The sequence below is a fragment of the Zerene cesonia genome, chromosome 24 (assembly GCF_012273895.1).
Source record: "Zerene cesonia ecotype Mississippi chromosome 24, Zerene_cesonia_1.1, whole genome shotgun sequence".
NCBI classification, from domain to species: Eukaryota; Metazoa; Arthropoda; class Insecta; order Lepidoptera; family Pieridae; genus Zerene; species Zerene cesonia.
This window is the reverse complement of record NC_052125.1, coordinates 4,072,947-4,093,968: the sequence shown is the minus strand read 5'-3', so window position 1 is coordinate 4,093,968 and position 21,022 is coordinate 4,072,947. Positions and strand designations below refer to the sequence as shown.

At 34.4% G+C, this 21,022-nt stretch overlaps 1 protein-coding gene across 5 annotated transcripts in view; it reads right to left on the bottom strand.

Annotated features, from left to right (window-relative positions):
• Positions 1–9,633: 9,633 nt before the first annotated feature.
• LOC119836478 (adenosylhomocysteinase-like 1) overlaps positions 9,634–21,022 on the bottom strand; it is a 23,911-nt gene continuing 12,522 nt past the window's right edge. Inside the window, exons 2-11 of one of the 5 annotated variants that reach the window (XM_038361815.1) lie at positions 19,980–20,082; positions 18,258–18,460; positions 17,107–17,245; positions 16,230–16,400; positions 15,150–15,282; positions 14,069–14,195; positions 13,065–13,142; positions 11,778–11,957; positions 11,055–11,234; positions 9,634–10,813 (exon numbers count right to left, since the gene is read on the bottom strand). In XM_038361815.1, the coding sequence (XP_038217743.1) occupies positions 10,655–10,813; positions 11,055–11,234; positions 11,778–11,957; positions 13,065–13,142; positions 14,069–14,195; positions 15,150–15,282; positions 16,230–16,400; positions 17,107–17,245; positions 18,258–18,460; positions 19,980–20,076 (1,467 nt within the window). In that variant the 5' untranslated portion in view covers positions 20,077–20,082 and the 3' untranslated portion in view covers positions 9,634–10,654. Of the gene's footprint in view, positions 10,814–11,054; positions 11,235–11,777; positions 11,958–13,064; positions 13,143–14,068; positions 14,196–15,149; positions 15,283–16,229; positions 16,401–17,106; positions 17,246–18,257; positions 18,461–19,979; positions 20,211–21,022 lie in introns of all 5 variants that reach the window. The other 4 variants (XM_038361816.1, XM_038361814.1, XM_038361812.1 and 1 more) reach the window with 4 other exon arrangements.

Sequence of the window (21,022 nt, the reverse complement as noted above, 5' to 3'; positions counted from 1 at the left end):
GTTGATAATTATACTTTGATACATCTACGATAATGATAAGGACATATTATGTTATATGTGCGATTAAATAATTACATTTCGTTTCGTGTGTCATACCTAGCGACCTTTCTTGTGGCAAAACCTTGTGAAATCGTTTTTTTTTTTTCAGGCGAACTAATTTTCCGATGTTAATTTTGACAGCTGATTTAAGTTTTTTTTTTATAACATGCCAGTTGCAAGTTTTTCAATGTTATAATTTAATTTGGACAGTGGAAAACATTGACTACTAGAGATAAAATTGTTTCTTATAATGCAGTAACCATCTAGTTATCTGGTATATGTTGCACTTTACTAAAAAAGCAGAAAAAGTTATGATAATTTTTAGGATTTACGGTAATTGGATGGATAATGTATTGAAAACATAGTACCCATTAGATACGATAGAAAAACACATTTATTTTAATGATTAAGCAAGTTTATATACAGCCAATCATTCTGATTTCTTTAAACATTATTCCTCAATCAACTCAGTAATTTATTAGTGATTTATTTTTTTATTACAAAAAAATATGTTTTTAGTAAATCGCATACTCTTATTTCTGAGCATAGTACGAACGCATGTGTGCGTGCGGCCCTGTGTACCGACAGAGCGGGCTGAGACCGTTAATTCGTTGATTGCAATTTGCATAAATGTGTGCGTGCTTCCCTGCATATCTATATCAATATCCTGCTTTACTAGTAGTTTCTATAGTATAAATGAAGACGCTTTCTCTTTCCCTATGTACCTTTGTATGCTTAAATCTTTAAAACTACGCAACGGATTATGATTGTTTTTTTAATAGATACAATGATTCAATAGGAAGGTTTATATGTGTGATAACATCCATTAAATAGCTCCACTATTTACACTGTTATTTTCGAGGTTTTTATTGTGATGTCGTTAATTATCAATTTTTTCCGCTTACATTGCAAACACAGGCTGAACTCTACGAGATTTATCTAAATAATGTACTAATTGTTTGTATACATTGAAAGGTCTACAGAAAACTCCGCGTCATATGTCTATCTTTTATGGATATTCCACAATTACATTTTTTGTCATTTACTTTTTACGACAAATAATGGCTAATTTACGAAGTGATTTCAACCAATACAGCATTAATTCTTATTCAATTAAATAACCTTAATATATTTTTGGTTTAATATAGATCTATATGGTCCTTTACAGCACCAGATTTAAATCAATATTTTCGAAGATATTACAGATTTAACATTGCGGGACGTAGCGCTTGCGGCGGTACTGGCCGGCCGGGGCGGCGGTATGTTGGTTTTTATATACAACGTTCAGTTTTTCTGTAGTGTATTTAGTATCAGCATTGAACCCGTACAAAGCGGGGGCGGGTCGCTAGTATATTATAAACGCGAAAGTTTGTAAATATGGATGTATGTATGGATGGATGGATGTTTGTTACTCTCACGCAAAAGCTATTGAATCTATTGCAAAGAAATTTGGTATCTAGATAGCTGTATAACTGGAATAACACATAGGCAACTTTTTATCCCGATATTCCTACGGGATACAGACTTACGCGAATGAAACCGCAGGGCGCAGCTAGTTTATTATATTTATATCGATACTAATTCTATCGTTAAAACTTATGTCCTGTCAAGCCTTGCTAACTATCTACTTCAATATCTGTGCTCTTTATTTCTTTAAAATCGATTCAATGAAGAAATCGTAACAGACAAACCAAGCTAACATTTATAAAACACTAGCTGCGCCCCGCAGTTTCACCCGCGTAAATCGGGATAAAAAGTTGCCTATATGTTATTCCAGTTGTCCAGCTGTCTACGTACCAAATTTTATTGCAATCGGTTCAGCAGTTTTTGCGTGAAAGAGCAACAAACACACACACATCCTTACAAACTTTCGCATTTATAATATTAGTAGGATTAGTTGGATTAGTAGGATTAGTAGGACTAGTTACCCGCGCTTCAGAATGTTGTATTTCGTGAATTACCACAATATGTTTATTTTAGCAAAAACTTATTTAGAAAACTCTATTTCATTTTATAGACCTACATATATCTCATTTTAACACATATTTAAATCCCATATATTAAAAGTCACTGCTAATAGGCTTTTATAACCTTTAAGTTGAACCTAATATCGGTAATGCCATTAAATTATATCAAAATCTGCATGGCTTTTACGGGATTAACGCACATTCAAACAGAAAGAACAGCAATCCATTGTTTTAGTGTCTATAAAGCATCCATATTGTATATATATATGTATAGCATTTTCTCTTTTAAAATATGTAAATTCTACTGGTCCGGTTACTGATTTATTTTTATTTTATGTGTGTGTGGTTTTATCTAGGGCAGGTTACTTTGTAGAAACATTTTTTATTTGAGTGTTTGTTAACGATTATCTCAGAAACATCTAATACGGGTTCGGTTAACACGAATGTATCGTGGTTGGTGGTAATCCTATCTTGCAATGACTTGAATTTTATAAACATGTCATAGATATGTTACTTTTGAGTTTAATCGAAACTATCTGTAACTTGAGAAATTTTGAAAGAATAGAAAAAATTTGAGCATAGCAGTTGCTACGGTTAGGCAAGATACGCAGGTTCGAATCCTGCCTCGTGATCAAATTTTTTCTATTCTTTCAAAATTTCTCATTTATAAAGCATTTCAATGCTATAAAACTAAAAATTAAATATCTGTAACTTTATTTTAAACTAGCAGTTCGCTCCGGCTTCGCCCGTGTTACATATATAGCCAAGTCACTCAGCGAAGTTGCAGCTTTCAAATGGTGAAAGAATTTTTAAAATCGATGTAGTAGTTTTTGAGGTTATCCATTACAAACAAACAAAAATACAAATTCTTCCTCTTTATAATATTAGTGTAGAAGTAATTCATGTTAACTTTAAGAAAAGCCTCTGTAGCGTTAGCACTGTTTTTATCTAGTAATGAATAATTGTATAACAAGTTATTAGACAAGAAAAATAATTTCATTGGCCAGGCTTTTGGTCCTGGCCAATCCCTCACGATGTTTTTCCATCACAGTTTCGAGTAAAAGTGGTGTGGATAATGTGCAGATAAACTGTATATTTGTTAGACCCCAGAAGAACCGCCATACTGTTACAAAAGACCAAATATTTTGTGTCCACCAGCTCCGGCATTTCATATATTCTCGCATCCGTATTAATTTTCAGGTATCAAGGCTCACCTTGGTCTAAGGAAGGTCTAAACTTTAGATAATACATTATTTATAGATATTATAAATATTCATAATGGTTTAAAAATGCAATTACCGATTTTTCAAAATAATGATTCTCGAAATTCATTATCTGTCAATCTTTACACGGCATTTATTTTAGTTTGTTCGTTATCTGTTGATAATCGAAATTTGGCGGGTATTATGACAACAACGTCATAGCTTGTAATTATTTTTACATTGTTTTTAAACTACCTAATACGTGATCAAATAATCAAATTATAGATTATAGATGTTACAATTTAAACCCGTTTTCCGTTACAAGGCGTTTCCCCTGCGTTCTTCCTTAGAACTAGTTTTAACTATAGACCTTTGTAACAACTAGTTCTCAACATCTCACAATGCCGCGGCACCTTCGCTCTCCTCTCTAACCTGTTTTTGTACTCAAATACATAAAGACGATTTATAATAATATGATAAAACGAATTTAATTAAAAACATACAACTGAATAGTGTAAAGGACAGTTTTGTTTAGAAAATATAGAACATTCTAGTCGGTAACGCTTCTTTCGTATATAGAACTTTTTGTAAAGAAGGCAGTAGTTGCAACTAGTTCTAATTAGGGAGAACGCGTTCTAAGGAAAGGGTTTCAGGGTTGGTTTCAACGCTAACATAGACATTTAAAAGATGCTATATTCAGCTATACTAATATATCTTAATATCTTATATCTTTAAACGAGAAATTCTTGTATGTATATATATATATATATATATATATGTATATATATATTTGGAATCTCGGAATCGGCTCCAACGATTTTCATGAAATTTAGTATATAGGGGGTTTCGGGGGCGATAAATCGATCTAGCTAGGAATCTTTTTTAGAAAATGTCATATTCGTGTTTTATTCGTGTTTTATCGACTTAAACTTACTTTTTTAACAAATAGGAGGCGTTTGAGTAGTCCCAATTTATTATGACTCTTCCTGACATCTATCGGCGAATAATAATACTATAAATGCGAAAGTTTGTGAGGATGGATGCATATGTATGTGTGCGTCTGTTACTCATTCACGCAAAATCTACTGAACCGATTGCAATGAAATTTGCTTCGTAGATAGCTGGACAACTGAAATAACACATAGGCACTTTTTATACCGATATCCCTACGGGATACGGACTTACGCGGATTCAACCGCGGGTCACAGCTAGTATGTATGTATGTACCACGTGTGAAGCCGGGGCGGACTGCTAGTTATTGATATGATATATATGATATGATATATTCGAAATAAAAATAGACTGAGTTTTTGTTACTTCTGTTTTGATAAAAACAATAGCTAATTCTAGTATCAGAATAGAATTTATATATAAAATATATCCTACTTCCTACTAATATTATAAACGTAAAAGTTTGTAAGTATGGGTGTATGGTATGTATAGATGGATGGATGTATATGTTTGTCACAATTTCACGCGAAAACAGCTTATCGTATCTATATGCAATTTAGTACAGAGAAAGATTATAGTCTGAATCATCATAGGCTACTACTAGGTTTTTTACCCGGGTACCACGCGAGTCACGCCGCGGGCTACAGCTAATACGTTATATCGTAACGATAAAGAATGTTTTGGAACAGATAAAAATCGTTATAAGATTGATGTTCAAGTGCAAATTATTGCAGTAAAAATTAAAAATCCTATCTGTATAGATTTTGGAATAGTAGTGATATATTAGTGGAAGACCACTGTCATCTGTGACATGTATGTGGGAGTCAAGCACGCTTCGGCACGAATTGGGCCAGCTTGCACCGGGGAAGTACCACACCCCCACAGAAAACCGGCGTGAAATAATAGTTTTTTTTTATGTCACAGTCGGCGATGGAGCTGGTGGGACGACTGATGGTAAGCGCTACCACTGCCCATGAACATTTGGAGATATGTAATAATATGGAATATATTTTGTGAATTTATTACAGTTATAATAATATTTCGTACTCTTTTATCGAATTTGGTTGAACATAATTTGGAGTATACAGACAATGGCGGGACAATTTTTAAAGTGATTTTTATTATATGTATATTTTAATGCCATAATGCGAATCTCTATATTTTGATTATCTTATATATCTTGTGGAAATCTCTTTAAAGCCTGATTTTGTGTGAATGTGTCAATCTCAGAAACTACTGGACCGATTACAAAAATTATTTCATCGTTACATATTATGCACGTGATCTTGATTTATATAGGTGTATGTATGTACCGTCATAAGCAAGGACTGCATTCACGCTTGCGTTAAGTCGTTCAAGTTTCGAATACATCCAATGGATGGCGCCACGATGTACTAAGAACGCGGTTGAGTCGTCCTTTTTCAGAGTTATATATGTAAGGTCTGCATAAGGTCTGCAATCGACCTTACGCCTCTGCAAGTGAATTGTTGACTTTAAATTGGGAATGGTTTAAGAAAGGATTGGCGAGAGGAATAAAGGAAAGGACTGGGAAGGGGAAGGAAAAGGATATGGGCCTCCGGCTCCCTCACTCACCGAACGATACACAGGAAAATGCTATTTCACGCCGGTCGTCTGTGGGAGTGTAATAGTCCTTTCCTTTATTCCTCTCGTCAATCCTTTGCAATTTAAAGCCGGCTATCCATTTGTCTCTCCAAATGTTCATGGGAGGTGGTAGCGTACCATCAGGTGACCCACCGGTTCCATAGTCGACTATGATATACATATAAAAATAAATAAGAAGATCAATGGGTAATCGCAGACGTGTTAAACTAATTATAAAAGAATCAAAACTTTTTTAATTTCTTCATTGCATGTACCTCTGGCCATAAAATTTGATCTTAAAAGAATTTCTTAAAGTAAACGATGTTTTTACTAAAACCTCAAAATAAAATACCTAATGTTTTTTTTTCAAATAATGCCAAACCTTCAAATTGTCAGAACTAGACCAAACCTAAAGGGATCTCAAGGAAGGCACCAGCTTTCAAATAAAAAAAAACATCAAAATCGGTTCTTCCAATCGAAAGTGCGTAACAGAATAATAATTATAGTTTAAAAAAACTAAAAAAAACACGCTTTTATTGCAAATTGAACTAAAACGTAGAAAATCATTTTCGATGGCAAAGAGTTTAATGTAACTATAGTTGCAGATGAAACAATAAATCATAATGAATCACCTCAAAACAAAATCATAATAAAATTTAAGTTATTAACACAATGATTCAGTTCAGAGTAAAAAGCGTGGGGTGCTTAATATTTTTTAAATATTACGATCATCATTGGTAACTATCTATGAGATAAACATAAAATTCTGCCTAAATTTATAAAATTTTACTATGTTAATTGATGTCAATCAAAGTTTGTTTGTCTTTCTCCTACATATTAACAGAGTTGTATCTGAAGATAGAAAAGTGTCATAGATGGAGTATGACACAGGCGACTCTTTACCGTGATGTCACGCGCGGATGGAAAACTAGTAATAAATAAACAACGATAATTTTTTCAATCTTTATTTATGAAAACATGCCAACAACCTTACTTCTACTTGTTACATTTAGGCTGTCTAGTGACGTCATAGATTCTAGTGTTTATAATTTATACAGAGCAGAGACAACGTCTGACATGCAGCAAATTAAAATACAGATAAAATACACCATTTACACGAATCTATAATTAATTACAATATATCGTATTTGCTATAATTACATTGAGAAATCGTTACTGATTAAAATTGTCCTTATTTATTAAATTTCACATTAATTAATCACAAAATAATACGAATATTTTTTCTGGCAAAACGTAATACACTATATGTAGAAATTTAATATCAAATTACTACAAAAAAATCATTCTCTTTTTGTTAAAGTCCAATTCTAGAGTGAATAAACGAATTACACTTTTTACAACAGTTTTCAGAAGCAATACGCAATAAATATATTTATTTCAGACAATGGCGGTGCATTAAATTAGCAACTTACTCATTTAAAATAATTATTCCATTTTACAAATGCAGAAAAAAATGTAACCCGTATTGTGTCAAGTAAAGAAAAAAAAAATAGATGTCAATTCGCGCCAAACCTAAAAATTACAAAAACAATGGGCCAATTGTTAAAAAAAAAAAAAAAATCAAGAAGGAAATCTATATTTAAACATTTTACTTTGATAGTAAAACATAACTTGATACATTTAGTCTATACCAATAAATATGAATTATGAAATTGAAATTTATAGTGAAGTCGCCATAGCCGCATGGAACGCGTACCAACGTTCTTCGGCTATCAAAAAATTTATAGCTGCATATAAATAGTTCATATTTAGTTTTCTACTACATGCATAGTTTTCAACAATCGATTGAGAATCTTTCGCATGATCCACGGATCCTCAGACATATATAACTCTGAAAAAGGACGACTCAACCGCGTCCTTAGTACATCGTGGCGCCATCCATTGGATGTATTCGAAACTTGAACGACTTAACGCAAGCGTGAATGCAGTCCTTGCTTATCACGGTACATACATACACCTGTATAAATCAAGATCGCGTGCATAATATGTAACGATGAAATAATTTTTGTAATCGGTCCAGTAGTTTCTGAGATTGACACATTCACACAAACTCAGGCTTTAACGAGATTTCCACAAGATATATAAGATAATCAAAATATAGAGATTCGCATTATGGCATTAAAAATATACATATAATAAAAATCACTTTAAAAATTGTCCCGCCATTGTCTGTATACTCCAAATTATGTTCAACCAAATTCGATAAAAGAGTACGAAATATTATTATAACTGTAATAAATTCACAAAATATATTCGATTCTAGAGATCTATGAATGTTTCCACGTTCGACATTTTCTTTTGTTTTTTTTTTATATCCACAAAATAAACTCATTTCGTCCCATTTATTGCACGACAAAATAACAAATAAACATCGTAAAACTATAAATAGTATTGTGTTATTTAATTATAAAATATCATATTATAACAAAAATATAAAATAAAATCAAATTTGTACGAGTTTCTAACGAATATATAAGTCGACTATTTTACAGGTAACCAGGAAATATAAGGAATGTTAATTATATTAATTTATATTATCTAATTTAAAATTAAATTACATTAAAGCTTATATTTTAATTCCAGAGCATTGAAACAATAATTTTTGCAATCATTGATATACAAACGTACTAATATTAAACGCGAAAGTTTGTAAGTATGGATGGATGTATCTTTGTAACTCGTTTACGTGAAAACAGCTTAGCGTATCTGGAGGAAATTTGGTACAGTGATAGATTACAGTCTGGAGTAGCACATAGGCGTGCGTTACAGCTAGTTGAACATAATTTAACATAATTTTTTTCCGTTAATTATGATAAAATAACCTCGTTAGTAGGTTAGTTTATTAACTTTTCACAATTTATCGTTTAGTAAAGCCGAAATAAATATCACGATTTAAGGTGGATGGTAATTATTGCATTTACTGTCATAACAGTTCAAAATTTAATAATTTATCTTAATTTAATACATAATTGTGAAAAAGCAACCTAAAACACATATCAAAAAAGAAATTTTAATCACACTTTTAGTATGAAAAAATATACACTTCATAGAATATGTTTTGAATATTTAAATTAAGAACAAAAAAATAACAGATTAGACTTTTTCAAATAAAAATAACAATTATAAGTAAACTAGCTGCACCCGGCAAACGCTGTTCTGCCTTACTCTTATCATTTAGGGATATGAAAAATAGATGTTGGCCGATTCTCATACATACCGGATAAGCACAAAAAATTTCATCAAAATCGCTCAAGCCGTTTCGGAGGAGTATGGCAACGAAAACTGTGACACGAGAATTTTATATATTAAGATTACGCCGCGATATTTAAATAGAGAATAAAAACCGTCCCAAAATAAGGTTGTATATCAATGATTGTTATTTATTACATGTCTATGCTAAAAAAGCACACCCATTATACTACAATCACATATTTTCAATGGCAACATTTTTCAAGCAAATCAAATAGTAAAGGAGATGATTCAGAATTACGGTTCTGTTCCAAATACACTATAATATAAGTAATATAATATGTTTTTTGATTATTTATTTATTCATTCTAATAAATTAAATACTAGTTCAATAACGATGCGAATTTGGCTGTTTAATGTTCATATTAAAAGAGGGATAATATTCGACTTGGATTAATTTAATGATATTTTATTTTACACATAATTGGAATATATTTCACTATTAAAAGGAACATGAATGTATGAATTCGTAGTAATGAAAATTACTCTATATTTTTTATCATTTTTAATTGACATTTACATATTCCGCACACATCTATATACATTATCTTTTCTAAAAAGTTTTCCCTCTTTTTCAATCTTTTACAATCTCATTCAGTTCATTTTTTGTTTGTTTTTTTTTAATCATCTCCTTTACAAAAGCTGTATATTATTTAATAAGTCACATCGATTGGCAAAATATTATGTTTAAGCAATACTGACATCACACCCTTCTCTCCTAACGGTTACAATTTAAATTATAAAGTTTTTAACACTTTTGAGATATAGTTTCCTATATGGCATTTTATACTGCAGATAAATTAAACAACACATAATCAGAAGATTGTTATGAATAAATTTAATAAACAAATTATCAAATGAATTGATAGTACCATTTTGTAACTAAAAATATGGCCGTTTTAGAGATATATAAATTATATTAAACATAATGTAAAATTATGTATAAATAATGCTGGTGAAACGCGAAATACACAAAAATATATTTCCCAAAACAAAAAAATTAATACATTTAAATAATACTTTCAACTTACAAATTATTCAAATTAATAAATGAAAATACAACTTTAATATCTGGAGACTCGTTTAAAAATAATAATTAATAAAATATGGCAACACTGAGACTCCACGAAAAATGCTTGAAACATGGAATAGAACATTTTCAAACGTTGTAAACAAATTTTAAATAAGCAGGAATTAACTATAGACCATAATATAAACAATAATATTTGTACATTTTAGATTTAGCTTTGGTGGGTTGATATGATATATTTTTAATACATAAGAAGGATCGACTAAAGATAACACAAATTAATAAAAAAAGTGAAATAGTACACAAATTATCGATTATAAAATTTTGATCATGACAAATCATGATAATAAAACCGTTATTATATATTCTTTAGCATCGCGACAAGCATTCCACAAACATATCAAAATTTAAACGAACAGAATTGGAAAGAAAAACGAGCAACCGTTCCAAATTCAAATCCAGCGTTCCGCAACAAAACGATGACATTGACGTTTGACAGATGACAGTTGACATATACAAAGTTGCTAGTAACAAATCTAGGCTTTCTTGTTGGGCGTTCGACTTCGCGATTTCTTAGCCCTGGATTGTTTATGCTAGTATCTGTAATAGTTGGGTTTGAACGGGCCGACCTTGTTGAGACCTAGGTACTTAGCCTGCTCGTCGGTCAGTTCGGTGAGGTGTGCGTCGAATGTCGGCAAGTGGAGGCTGGCTACGTATTCGTCCATTTTCTTCGGCAAGAGGTAGACGTCCGCCTATAAAAGAGTTCTTTTTTTTTTTAATAAAAATCTTCGCATCACTTTTTAACCCTGAACAATTTTTCATCAAATCATTAGTAAATTCATTTTAATTCATTCACTCATTCACTCATTAATTAATTCTTTAGTTCATCGATTTACTTATTAATTCATTCATTCATTCAATCACTCACTAATTAATGAATTAACTCATGAGTGAACGAACGAGTGAACGATAGAACGAATGAACGGAACGCACCTTGTACCGGTGCTGCGGCGCGTTGTACAGCTCGATGAGGGCGAGGGCCTGCGTGGCCGCCGTCACGGAGACCACGAACGAGGGCAGCGAGGAGCAGCACAGGTTCGCGAGCCGGCCCTCCGCCAGCAGCACGATGCGCTTGTCGTTCGGCCAGATTATGTGATCGACCTGCGAGAACAGCTGATTGAGCCGATTATTTGACGGCTGATATTTTTCATTCAATTCGCTTGCTCTGTTCGTTCGCTGCGCGAGGGAACCGATCGAATTGATGGTTAATATACGCACAGGTATAGAGCTACATGAATGTGCATATCTGTTTGTGCGTTGAACGCTAAAATAATCTGAGAAAGAAATTGACCGATTGCAATATATAACGGTTAAATGAGATTGTTTGAAGGCGCTAATCTAAGGAGATATGGCGCGATTTCGAAAATTCTTTCACCGTTGGTTACGTGCGTGATGAATGTTACAGGTTATTATATATGCGGTACGAGCGAAAGTGGGACACTATTAATCAATTATTTATTAAATAAGCCAATTATTATAGTTGAGGTAAAGAAAAACCTTTCCTGTTTTATAAAGTGCAGTGACCTGAGAGCACTTTTCACTTCTTTATTTAAATTTATTCCGCGTAGTTACGCTTTATGTTATTGTGAGCTGTGTTTCTGTGCTGTATTGTATTGCTGCCCCCATTTTTAGTGACCTGTGTTGCTGTGCCCCTACCTGACTGCGCACCCTCTCCCACAGCAGGTCGGGCGTCCGGAGCGCGTGCACGTCGATCTCCGTGTTGCTGTGCCCCATGTTGCACACGACACACCCATTCTTCATGCGCTCCATGTGCTCGCGCGTGACCACGCCCTTGTTGCCGGTCGCCGTTATCACTATGTCCACTTGCCGGATGACCTGATGAGGGGAACGCTTGTATTTAATCATAATAATAATTCATTTTCCTTCACAACTCATTAAACTACTTGGTATTTACATAGAGAAGGCCTAATATCTGAAATAGTTATAAAAAGACCTGTAGTACAGATCACTAGCACCCCTAGCGGGTCGCACTACCAGTAGTAATAGGTACAAAGTAAAAATAAAAGTAAGATTAACAAAAAGCTCAAATAATCATATACTTTATTTAGCAGCAATTACAAATACATATAAAAAGGAAACAGATAATATAATATAGAGATATTAGACAATGGAAGCGATCATCTTCATTAATATGTGGTGCGGCGATGGAATAGAAATATATGAAGTTTGGCTGAATATATCTATGTGTCCTTTGGTAGACTATGGTATAAAGTTAATTTTCATCTCAAAAGCAAAAAGCATAAATGGGATAAGTGTCAAACTTAACAACGGAGACCTATATCCTTTTCCTTACCCTTCCCAGTCCTACCCCTTATTCCTCTCGTCAATCTTTTCTTAATCCCTTCACAATTTAAAATCGGCAATCCATTTGTAGAGGCGTTAGATCTGCAATGGAACTTATGCCTCTCCAAACGTTCATGGGCGGTGGTAGCGCTTACCATCAGGCGACCCACTAGCTCCTTTACCGACTAAGACATAAAAAATACAAAAATAGAGTTGTAAATAAAATTACAAACAGTCAACAAACAAACACATGCATTATAACATGAAATATCACAGTTTCCATTATAAATGCGATTATACATCGAGTTTTAATAATAATAATACACTTTATTTAGCACCAGTTTAAAAAACAATATATAAAAAGGAAAACGATTTCTAGCAAGCAACCTATGGGTAGGATTTTTAAATACACAAAAGGGTAGAAATTGGTGGTGCAGCAATAATAATTTATTTATATTATATTTAAAACATGATTTTAATCATATTATAAATACATACATAATAAGCATATTTAACAAATACTTACATATTATTTATATATACATAGTCATACAATAATATACGAAAATACATATACAATACAATTACAAAAAAAAACAAATATGTAGTTTTAATAAAAGACTATATAAAAAATCTCACCTCATTTAGTTTGACAACTCTGAAACCATCCATAGCGGCTTGCAGCGCACAAATGGGATCGATTTCTGTTACATACACCTGAAATATATTTATATTATATCATAATTAGTACATAAACATTTAGCGATCTGTGAGTTAGTGAGTGAATGAATGTATACATAAAGATTTAGTGATCTATTTTTTTTAATGTCATAGCGGGCAACTGAGCTGGTGGTTCGCCTGATGGTAAACGAGCACCACCGCCCATGAACATTCGCAGAGGCTCAGACCTCTGAGAATGCGCTGCCCGCTTTTAAGGGATAAGAGATAAGGAAAGGTTTGATGACAGGAAAGAAGGAATGGACTGGGAAGGACTAGGAGCAGGATATAGGCGCCGGAGTTGAGTTAGTGAGTGATTTAATTAGTGATTTAGTTGGTAAGCGAAGAATTTGGTGAATGCTATAGTGAGCCTTTATTGATTCAATGAGTTAGTGTCAGTAATGAGTCAGGGTTATATCAATCGTTTGCTTAGAGCCGGTAATTACATAAATGATATGTCAGTGAATGAATGTAAATAAGACTTTTTAATTGAGTGAGTGAGTAAATTACTTACATTTTGCGGCAGTGCGTGAGTTACGTTCAGTAATTTAGCAATGAAATCAGTAATTTAATACTCACTACTCCTTAAGGACGAGTGAATTATTTCCTCATAGTAACGAATTCAATCACTCCCAGTGGTGATTAAATTTGTTTCTGATTAAGTGAGTGATCGAATTAGTTCCTTATAGTGTGCATAGTAATTGAATTCGTTACTTATACATCGAGTGACTGAATTAGCTACTTATAGTGTGAGTAGAGATTGTATTAGTTCCCTGTTTGAGTGAGTGAGTCAGTGAGTGAGTCAGGGAGTGAGTCAGTGAGTGGGTCAGTGAGTGAGTCAGTGAGTGAGTCAGTGAGTGAGTCAGTGAGTGAGTCAGTGAGTGGGTCAGTGAGTGGGTCAGTGAGTGAGTGAACGACATACTCACCACACTCCCGAGCGCTTTCAGAGCCTGGCAGCAGCCCTTGCCAACCTCCCCGTAGCCGCACACGACGGCCTGCTTGCCGCCGAACATGAGGTCTGTGCTGCGCTTGAGTGCGTCTATAATGCTCTCCCTGTAACGTGCCAGCGTTTGGATGTCAATTCTAATGCAAATATTCGGATTTTAATATTTGGATTCGGATATTGAAAGATACAAATATAGGTACAGATATGTACACATAGATCTGCCTGTATCTATATATAGGCAGATACAAATACAGATAGAAAAATAGAAATAGATACAGGTAGATACAGATAACGACAGAAACAGATAATCCTACTATCTACTTCCTCCTAATATTATGGATGCGAAAGTTTGTAAGGATGTGTGTGTGTGTGTGTTGCTCTTTCACGCAAAAACTACAGAACCGATTGCAATGAAATTTGGTACGTAGACAGCTGGACAACTGGAATTACATATAGGCAACTTTTTAGTCCTGATATTCCTACAGTATTCGGACTTACGCGGATGAAACCGCGGGGCGCAGCTAGTTCTCATTAAATCGTTTACATTTTAAAATAGCACTAATTTAATTTTTTATTCATCATTGTTATGTACATGTTACATATTATGTAGAATTAAAATTTAAAAATTGATATTAATTTAAAAGAGCAACTATCGGGTTTGTCGCCGTCTCTTCTCTGTAGAAACTGCCTTCCGAACCGGTGGTAAATGTTAAAACTGTGTTAGGACGTTTCAAAAGTGCTTCAATAAGAAGTATAATTGAATAGATAAATGTTTGAGTTTGAGATTAAGATTGAGTTTGAGATTGAGTTTGAGCATGAGTTTGAGTTTGAGTATGAGTTAGAGTATATGAGTTTGAGATTAAGTTTGAGTATAAGTTTGAGTTTGAGTTTGAGATTGTTTTTGAGTTTGAGTTTGATTTTGAGTTTGAGTATGAGTATGAGTATGAGTTTGAGTTTGAGTTTGAGTGTGAGTTTAAGATTGAGTTTGAGTGTGATTTTAAGTTTGAGTTTGAGATTGTGTTTGAGTTTGAGTTTGAGTTAGGATGTAGTCAGTTATTCACCTGCAAGAATACAAGTTGTCGAACTTCGTCTTGGTAACGGAGTCGTTGACATTCATGGCGGGCACGCAGAGCTTGTTGGCCTTACTCAGCTGGTACAGTCTGTGCACACCCGTCACACTCTCCTCGACTATCCCTGGAATGAGAACACACAGTGATTACATCATTAACCGACTTCGACGATTCGTAATGCTTTTTTGAAGTGAAACTTCTTTAGAAACCTAGTATTTTCTTGTGTTTGATTTCACGCGAGTATTAAACATATAGAAATTGAAAACTTTTTAACGGATTTTAAACGCGATTTTTTCATTATATTATTAACCCGTTTCGAACACTTTACAGCGAGCGTGGTTAAAAGTCAAAAAGTTTTTAATTTCTTTAGGAGTCGTTGTGATTGCAAAACTGATGCAACGGAAAAAACGACAGGTAAGAGACACAAATACGAAAATATGTAGAATGAAGCCGGCAAAGAATGAGACAGAAATATACATACTATTTTATATATATTCATCTTCATCATCATCATCATTCTTTTGACGATTTACTGAAGTTTCACTTCTATAGTGTGTGAATCGCACACAAATCTTTTTTTTTGTTTCTACGACGGCTAAAAAGTATCTCCAATCCAGTAATATAATTATAATTAACTAGCGGTCCGCCCTGGTTTCGCCCGTGGTACATATATAGCCTAATACCTTCATCAATAAATGGGCTATCTAAAACTGAAAGAATTTTTAAAAACGAATCAATAGTTTCTGAGATTAGCGCGTTCAAACAAACAAACTTTTCAGCTTTATAATCATCTCTATCTCTACATTATATATACATAAAATTTCTCGTGTCACTATGTTAGTTACGATACTCCTCCGAAACGGTTGGGCCGATTGTCATGAAATTTTGTATGCATATCGGGTAGGTCTAATCGGCCAATATCTATTTATTATACCCCGAAATCACAAGGGAAGACCTTAGTAATACCACTAGTATAGATTTCATTAAAATTAACATATTGTAATTGTTAATTTAATAAAAAATCATTGATTTTATCTTTTTTTTTTTTCAATTAATCACCAAAAATCATACCTTTTATCTGCTTGAAGGCGGTGGGGTGCTTCTTCAGCATCAGGTGAGTGGCGTCACCCCCATCGTCGAGTATCATGTTCGGCTGCCACGCCCCAGTGGGTGTGCAGCACTGGTCTATGCACCACCAGAACGCCTCCTCGCTTTCACCGCGCCATGCGAATATCGCGAAACCTGTGGGGGTGGGTTTAACATTATTATTTTTAATCTGAAACATTGATTGATTGATGGGCTATAGCAGTGATGGCTCAGTGGTGAGGACCTCGGACTTAAAATCGATAAGTCGGGATTCGAGACCAGGCGAGCGAGCGTGCAGGAAATAAATCGATTTTTCAATACATCTGCGCATGTGAAATAACATCACCACTGCTAGAAGGGTGAAGGAAAACATCGTGAATAAACCGGCATGTCTAATAAACAGTTCGACGACATATGACATCTGCCAACCCGCACTTGGCCAGCGTGCTGGATTATGGCCTGAACCCTCAAAGGTCCCTGTGTCCCAGCAGTGGGAACATTTATGGGCTGATGATGATGATTACAAACTTTAAACTTTAGTTTTTAATTAATAAATGCACATTTTCGACGCACTTATAAATCATTCCTGCTTAAACTCCAACAGATTTAGCTACCTTTGATAAGACCCAACATACGTATCCTGAATATTCAAATCTCATATTCCTATTCAAAATATTTAATTTCATACATAATTAATTAACTTAACCAAAGATATCATATTTATTGATTTATTTACTTTTACTTATGTCTTTCTTTTTATTACGCTCGACACTATTCTATCAAAAAACAAACATTACAATTCAATATACACATGGACATATCCAAGTGACAATCGGACCGTAATTTATCCGGGATCACATACCAGCATGCGCAAGCGCAGCGGCCACCTCGTTCTGCGTGCTGTAGATGTTGCACGCCGCCCAGCGGACGGTCGCGCCGAGCGCGGCTAGCGTCTCTATCAGCACAGCGGTTTGGGCGTTTATGTGCGTGCAACCCACGATCTGGAGTTGTTTTAATAGTAATAAGTCACTTTATATGGCAGAGCAAGCAAAGGTGCAGGTGGGCCACCTGATGTTAAGTGGTCACCACCTCCCATAAACACTAACACTAGAGGTGTTACAGTGCTTTGCCGGTATTTCAGTGACATATACGCTCTTTTCTTGAAGTCACTTTTTAACACGCTTTTAATAGCTTCACCAATAATTTGTATGAAACAGACTCCGTCTGATTCGCTTTAAACGGACAGATTAAATTCAAACTTTGTACAATTAACAAAGATCGGTGAAATTACAATAATTTCACGAGTTAAGCTAATAAAGAGTTAATAAATAATAATAAATAAAGAGTTGGCCGGCAACACACCCGCAACTCTCGAGGTTGCGTGTCTCCGCTTACCGGTGACGCGCCTGCTCGTTTGCCCGCTATTATATAAAAAAGAGAGTTTATCATCCCGACTACGATCGTGAGGATCAAATAATATCCTTGCGCATACACTGTATAAAAACAGGTGACAGTTTAATTGATTCTATCGGGAGAGTAGAAAGATCAAACCGCCATTTGTGATAATGTGGTTAAGTCTCAAATTATAATCTTATCCAGGGCAATTACATTTAAAACTAATATAAGGACTTGGATGACCGAGCTTTGCTCGGTTTTTTTTTCTGTTTTAACTTTAATTATTCGCCAATAGATGTCAGGAAGAGTCATAATAAATTGGGACTACTCAAACGCTTCCTATTTGTTAAAAAACTAAGTTTAAGTCGATAAAACACGAATATGACATTTTCTAAAAAAGATTCCTAGCTATGTTTCTCCGTCAATCACGCTGAAACTACTGAACGGGTTTTGATGTATTTTGGTGTACAGATATGGTATGAGCTGATTTGAGTGATAGAGTAATTTTTACCCCGATTAACTGCTCCCTTGGGATAAAACAGGTATCTTAATATCGGGAAGAGCCTGGACAACCTTCTAGTAAAGTAAATAAATTAAAATAAAGATACCATAAGCTACCTTAGCATCCTTCAAAGGCTTGTCGTCCTTGGCCCTGGCCCTCAAAGCCATAATACCCGGCATCTCCTGTTCGGCGATTTCTATTTCCCGCCTCCCGAACCCATGTTGCTCCACGTTTCTCACGCAATACGGAGGATTGGGTTGACCAGCTGCGATGGCCTTCTCGTGGGGTTGTACACCCTCATCCTCATCGGATGACGACCCTGGAATGATGGAAAAAGAAGCCATTAGCTTTGAGAACAGATTAGCAAATCGATGTTACTATATCTGCTTATGGAAAGACCCCATGATAATTTCTTGTCGAAATATTACCCAAATAACATTCCCTTGTCTATACTATCATTGCTATATGTTCTCAATAAATTTCATCCAAATATGACCATTGGATATTTTCCAAGAGAAAACTTTTACATGTTATAAATGAGCCATTTGACCCGAATGTTTATGCAAATATTCCGCAAAATGAGAATTGTGAGGGTTAGCCTTCCTTCTCTTTAGCTTAAACTGTTTCTACTTTAATGTTTTGGGAAAATATATCTGCGGTGTCACTATGACGTCATTACTAATTCTAATGTGGAAAAGTGACAGAGCTTCTCATCTCGGTCGTCTAGCGGCATCACTCCCACATTGGAATCAGCACTGCTTTAAGACGTCATGGTGGCCTTAAGTCTTGACTACAGTTGGGTTTCAGTGGATTTCAAGTCAATTGATCTAGTCTTTATCTACATCGCGATATTTTGAAGTTATGAGCAATCAAAGATATATCGTTCTTTGCTATACAAAATTATATTCAACCATGCAAATGTTTTCAACCGGTTTTAATTCATTCATTCATTATTCCAAAAACGATTTGCCTCAAACAGCATCCAGCCTTACATTTGCGGTTAATTAAAGAGAGATGAACTACGACTAATTCTAGTTTATCGATTGACAGCAGTCATGGCCGTCCGAGACTTTGTTGAAACATCGGACAAAATTGTGCAGCTACCATCCCACCTATTGGAAATTTGAGCCTAGAAACGAGAAATAATATAACTAGCTTTACTTATCTGATGTAACCTAGATGCAACAACATGCAATGAAGCTAATAAGACCTGAAAATCTCTACTATATCTATACTAATATTATAAAGCTGAAGAGTTTTTTTTTTTTGTTTCTTTGTTTATTTGAACGCACTAACCTCAGGAATTACTGGTTCGTTTGAAAAATAGGAAAATTTCGGATGTTAGATAGCCCATTTATTGAGGAAGGCTATAGGCTATATATGTACCACGGGCGAAGCCGCAGGCGGAAAGTTAGTATCTTATAAATATATTACCGTTTAAATCCTAATTTATTTTCATTATTTTTTATATTAATGGATAGTGAATAAATTCAGGACAAGCGTACTATGATAAATTACAATTATTGGATTAAAGTTTTAACGCAAACCACACAATTGGCTTAATCTCTGAAACAGTTAACACTTGTGAACTCCCAATATCGCTGAACCAAAGTTATTCAGACTTTAACTTAAACAATTTTTCAATAGTGGGTACGCTGATGCGTCTTAGGCAGGTTTTGGTAGCACGCTGCACCATGCACCAGACATGCTTACCCCGATATTCCGGTTCATAGAGGTTCATACGTTTCCCTTCAGCGTGACTCTAAAACCTGCCTGAATAATATATCATAGTACGTCAAAACTATCTAAAAATGACCTTATCTATATTTAAGACTTACAAAAATCACTCTTCCCAGATATAATCGAGTGCCGTTTCTTCAATGTCGGCTCTTTTTCCTCGGTTATTGTATGTTTAAGTATCCCCGTGGTAGGCATTTCTATCTAAATATATCTATTTTATATATGTGCTTTAGTGTTCGTGCACGTTGACCGTCTTATTGAAAATCTTCCTTATATATTTCTAGATCTAAATGAATCCATACTCCCCTTGGTCACGGATCACGCGTTCACTACTTGACCCAATTCGTTGATACTTATTTGTTGTGTTAATGTCGGGATAAGGCTCTTACGAAAGAAAAACTTAGGAAAGTGACGTGGAAGATTGGGAAATTTATGAAAGCTTACGAGTGTTTTAAACGCGTGCATTTGGACATTTCAAATAAAGATGGGACAGAACTTTAAGACGGTTGTCTTATTTTTAGTTTATTTTAGTACAATTTAGTTTTGACAAAAAAGGAAACGTCTGTGGGAAACCATAATCGATTAGTAGTCTAAAAAATAAACAGGTAATTAAATGCTGAAACCAGCTATTGTAAATTAAAGAATGTTTTGCAACATTATATGTATCATTTAACTAATATGTGTGGAATGAAAAAGACAAAACATATAGTTTAATTCTAAATATTCTTTTAGCTTGGACGTTCAAACAACAGAAGTGGCAGTAGGGGTATACATTTTAGTTTCAATTTATGTAGAGGTTTTTTTGGGTAACCCATTTCTATTGTCGAATTTTTCTCCACATTTTTTTCCAACTTTGACTTTTTAAATGAATAGTGTTTTTTCCTCTAGTCAGTCTGTATGATATGATATCTAGGATCCTAATCTTGACCTAACCTGACTCTATCCTGTATGATATGAATAAACCTAAATACCTACTATTGTAAATGCGAAAGTATGTTTGTTTGTCCTTTTTCATGTCGCAACAGAGCGATTATATGTTATAATTTTTGTGTCTGGAGATAGGAAGATAGAGTCACATAGGCTAATAAATACTGCGTTGATACATCCCATGGGAAGATCCACTATGATACCCGGGGGCCGG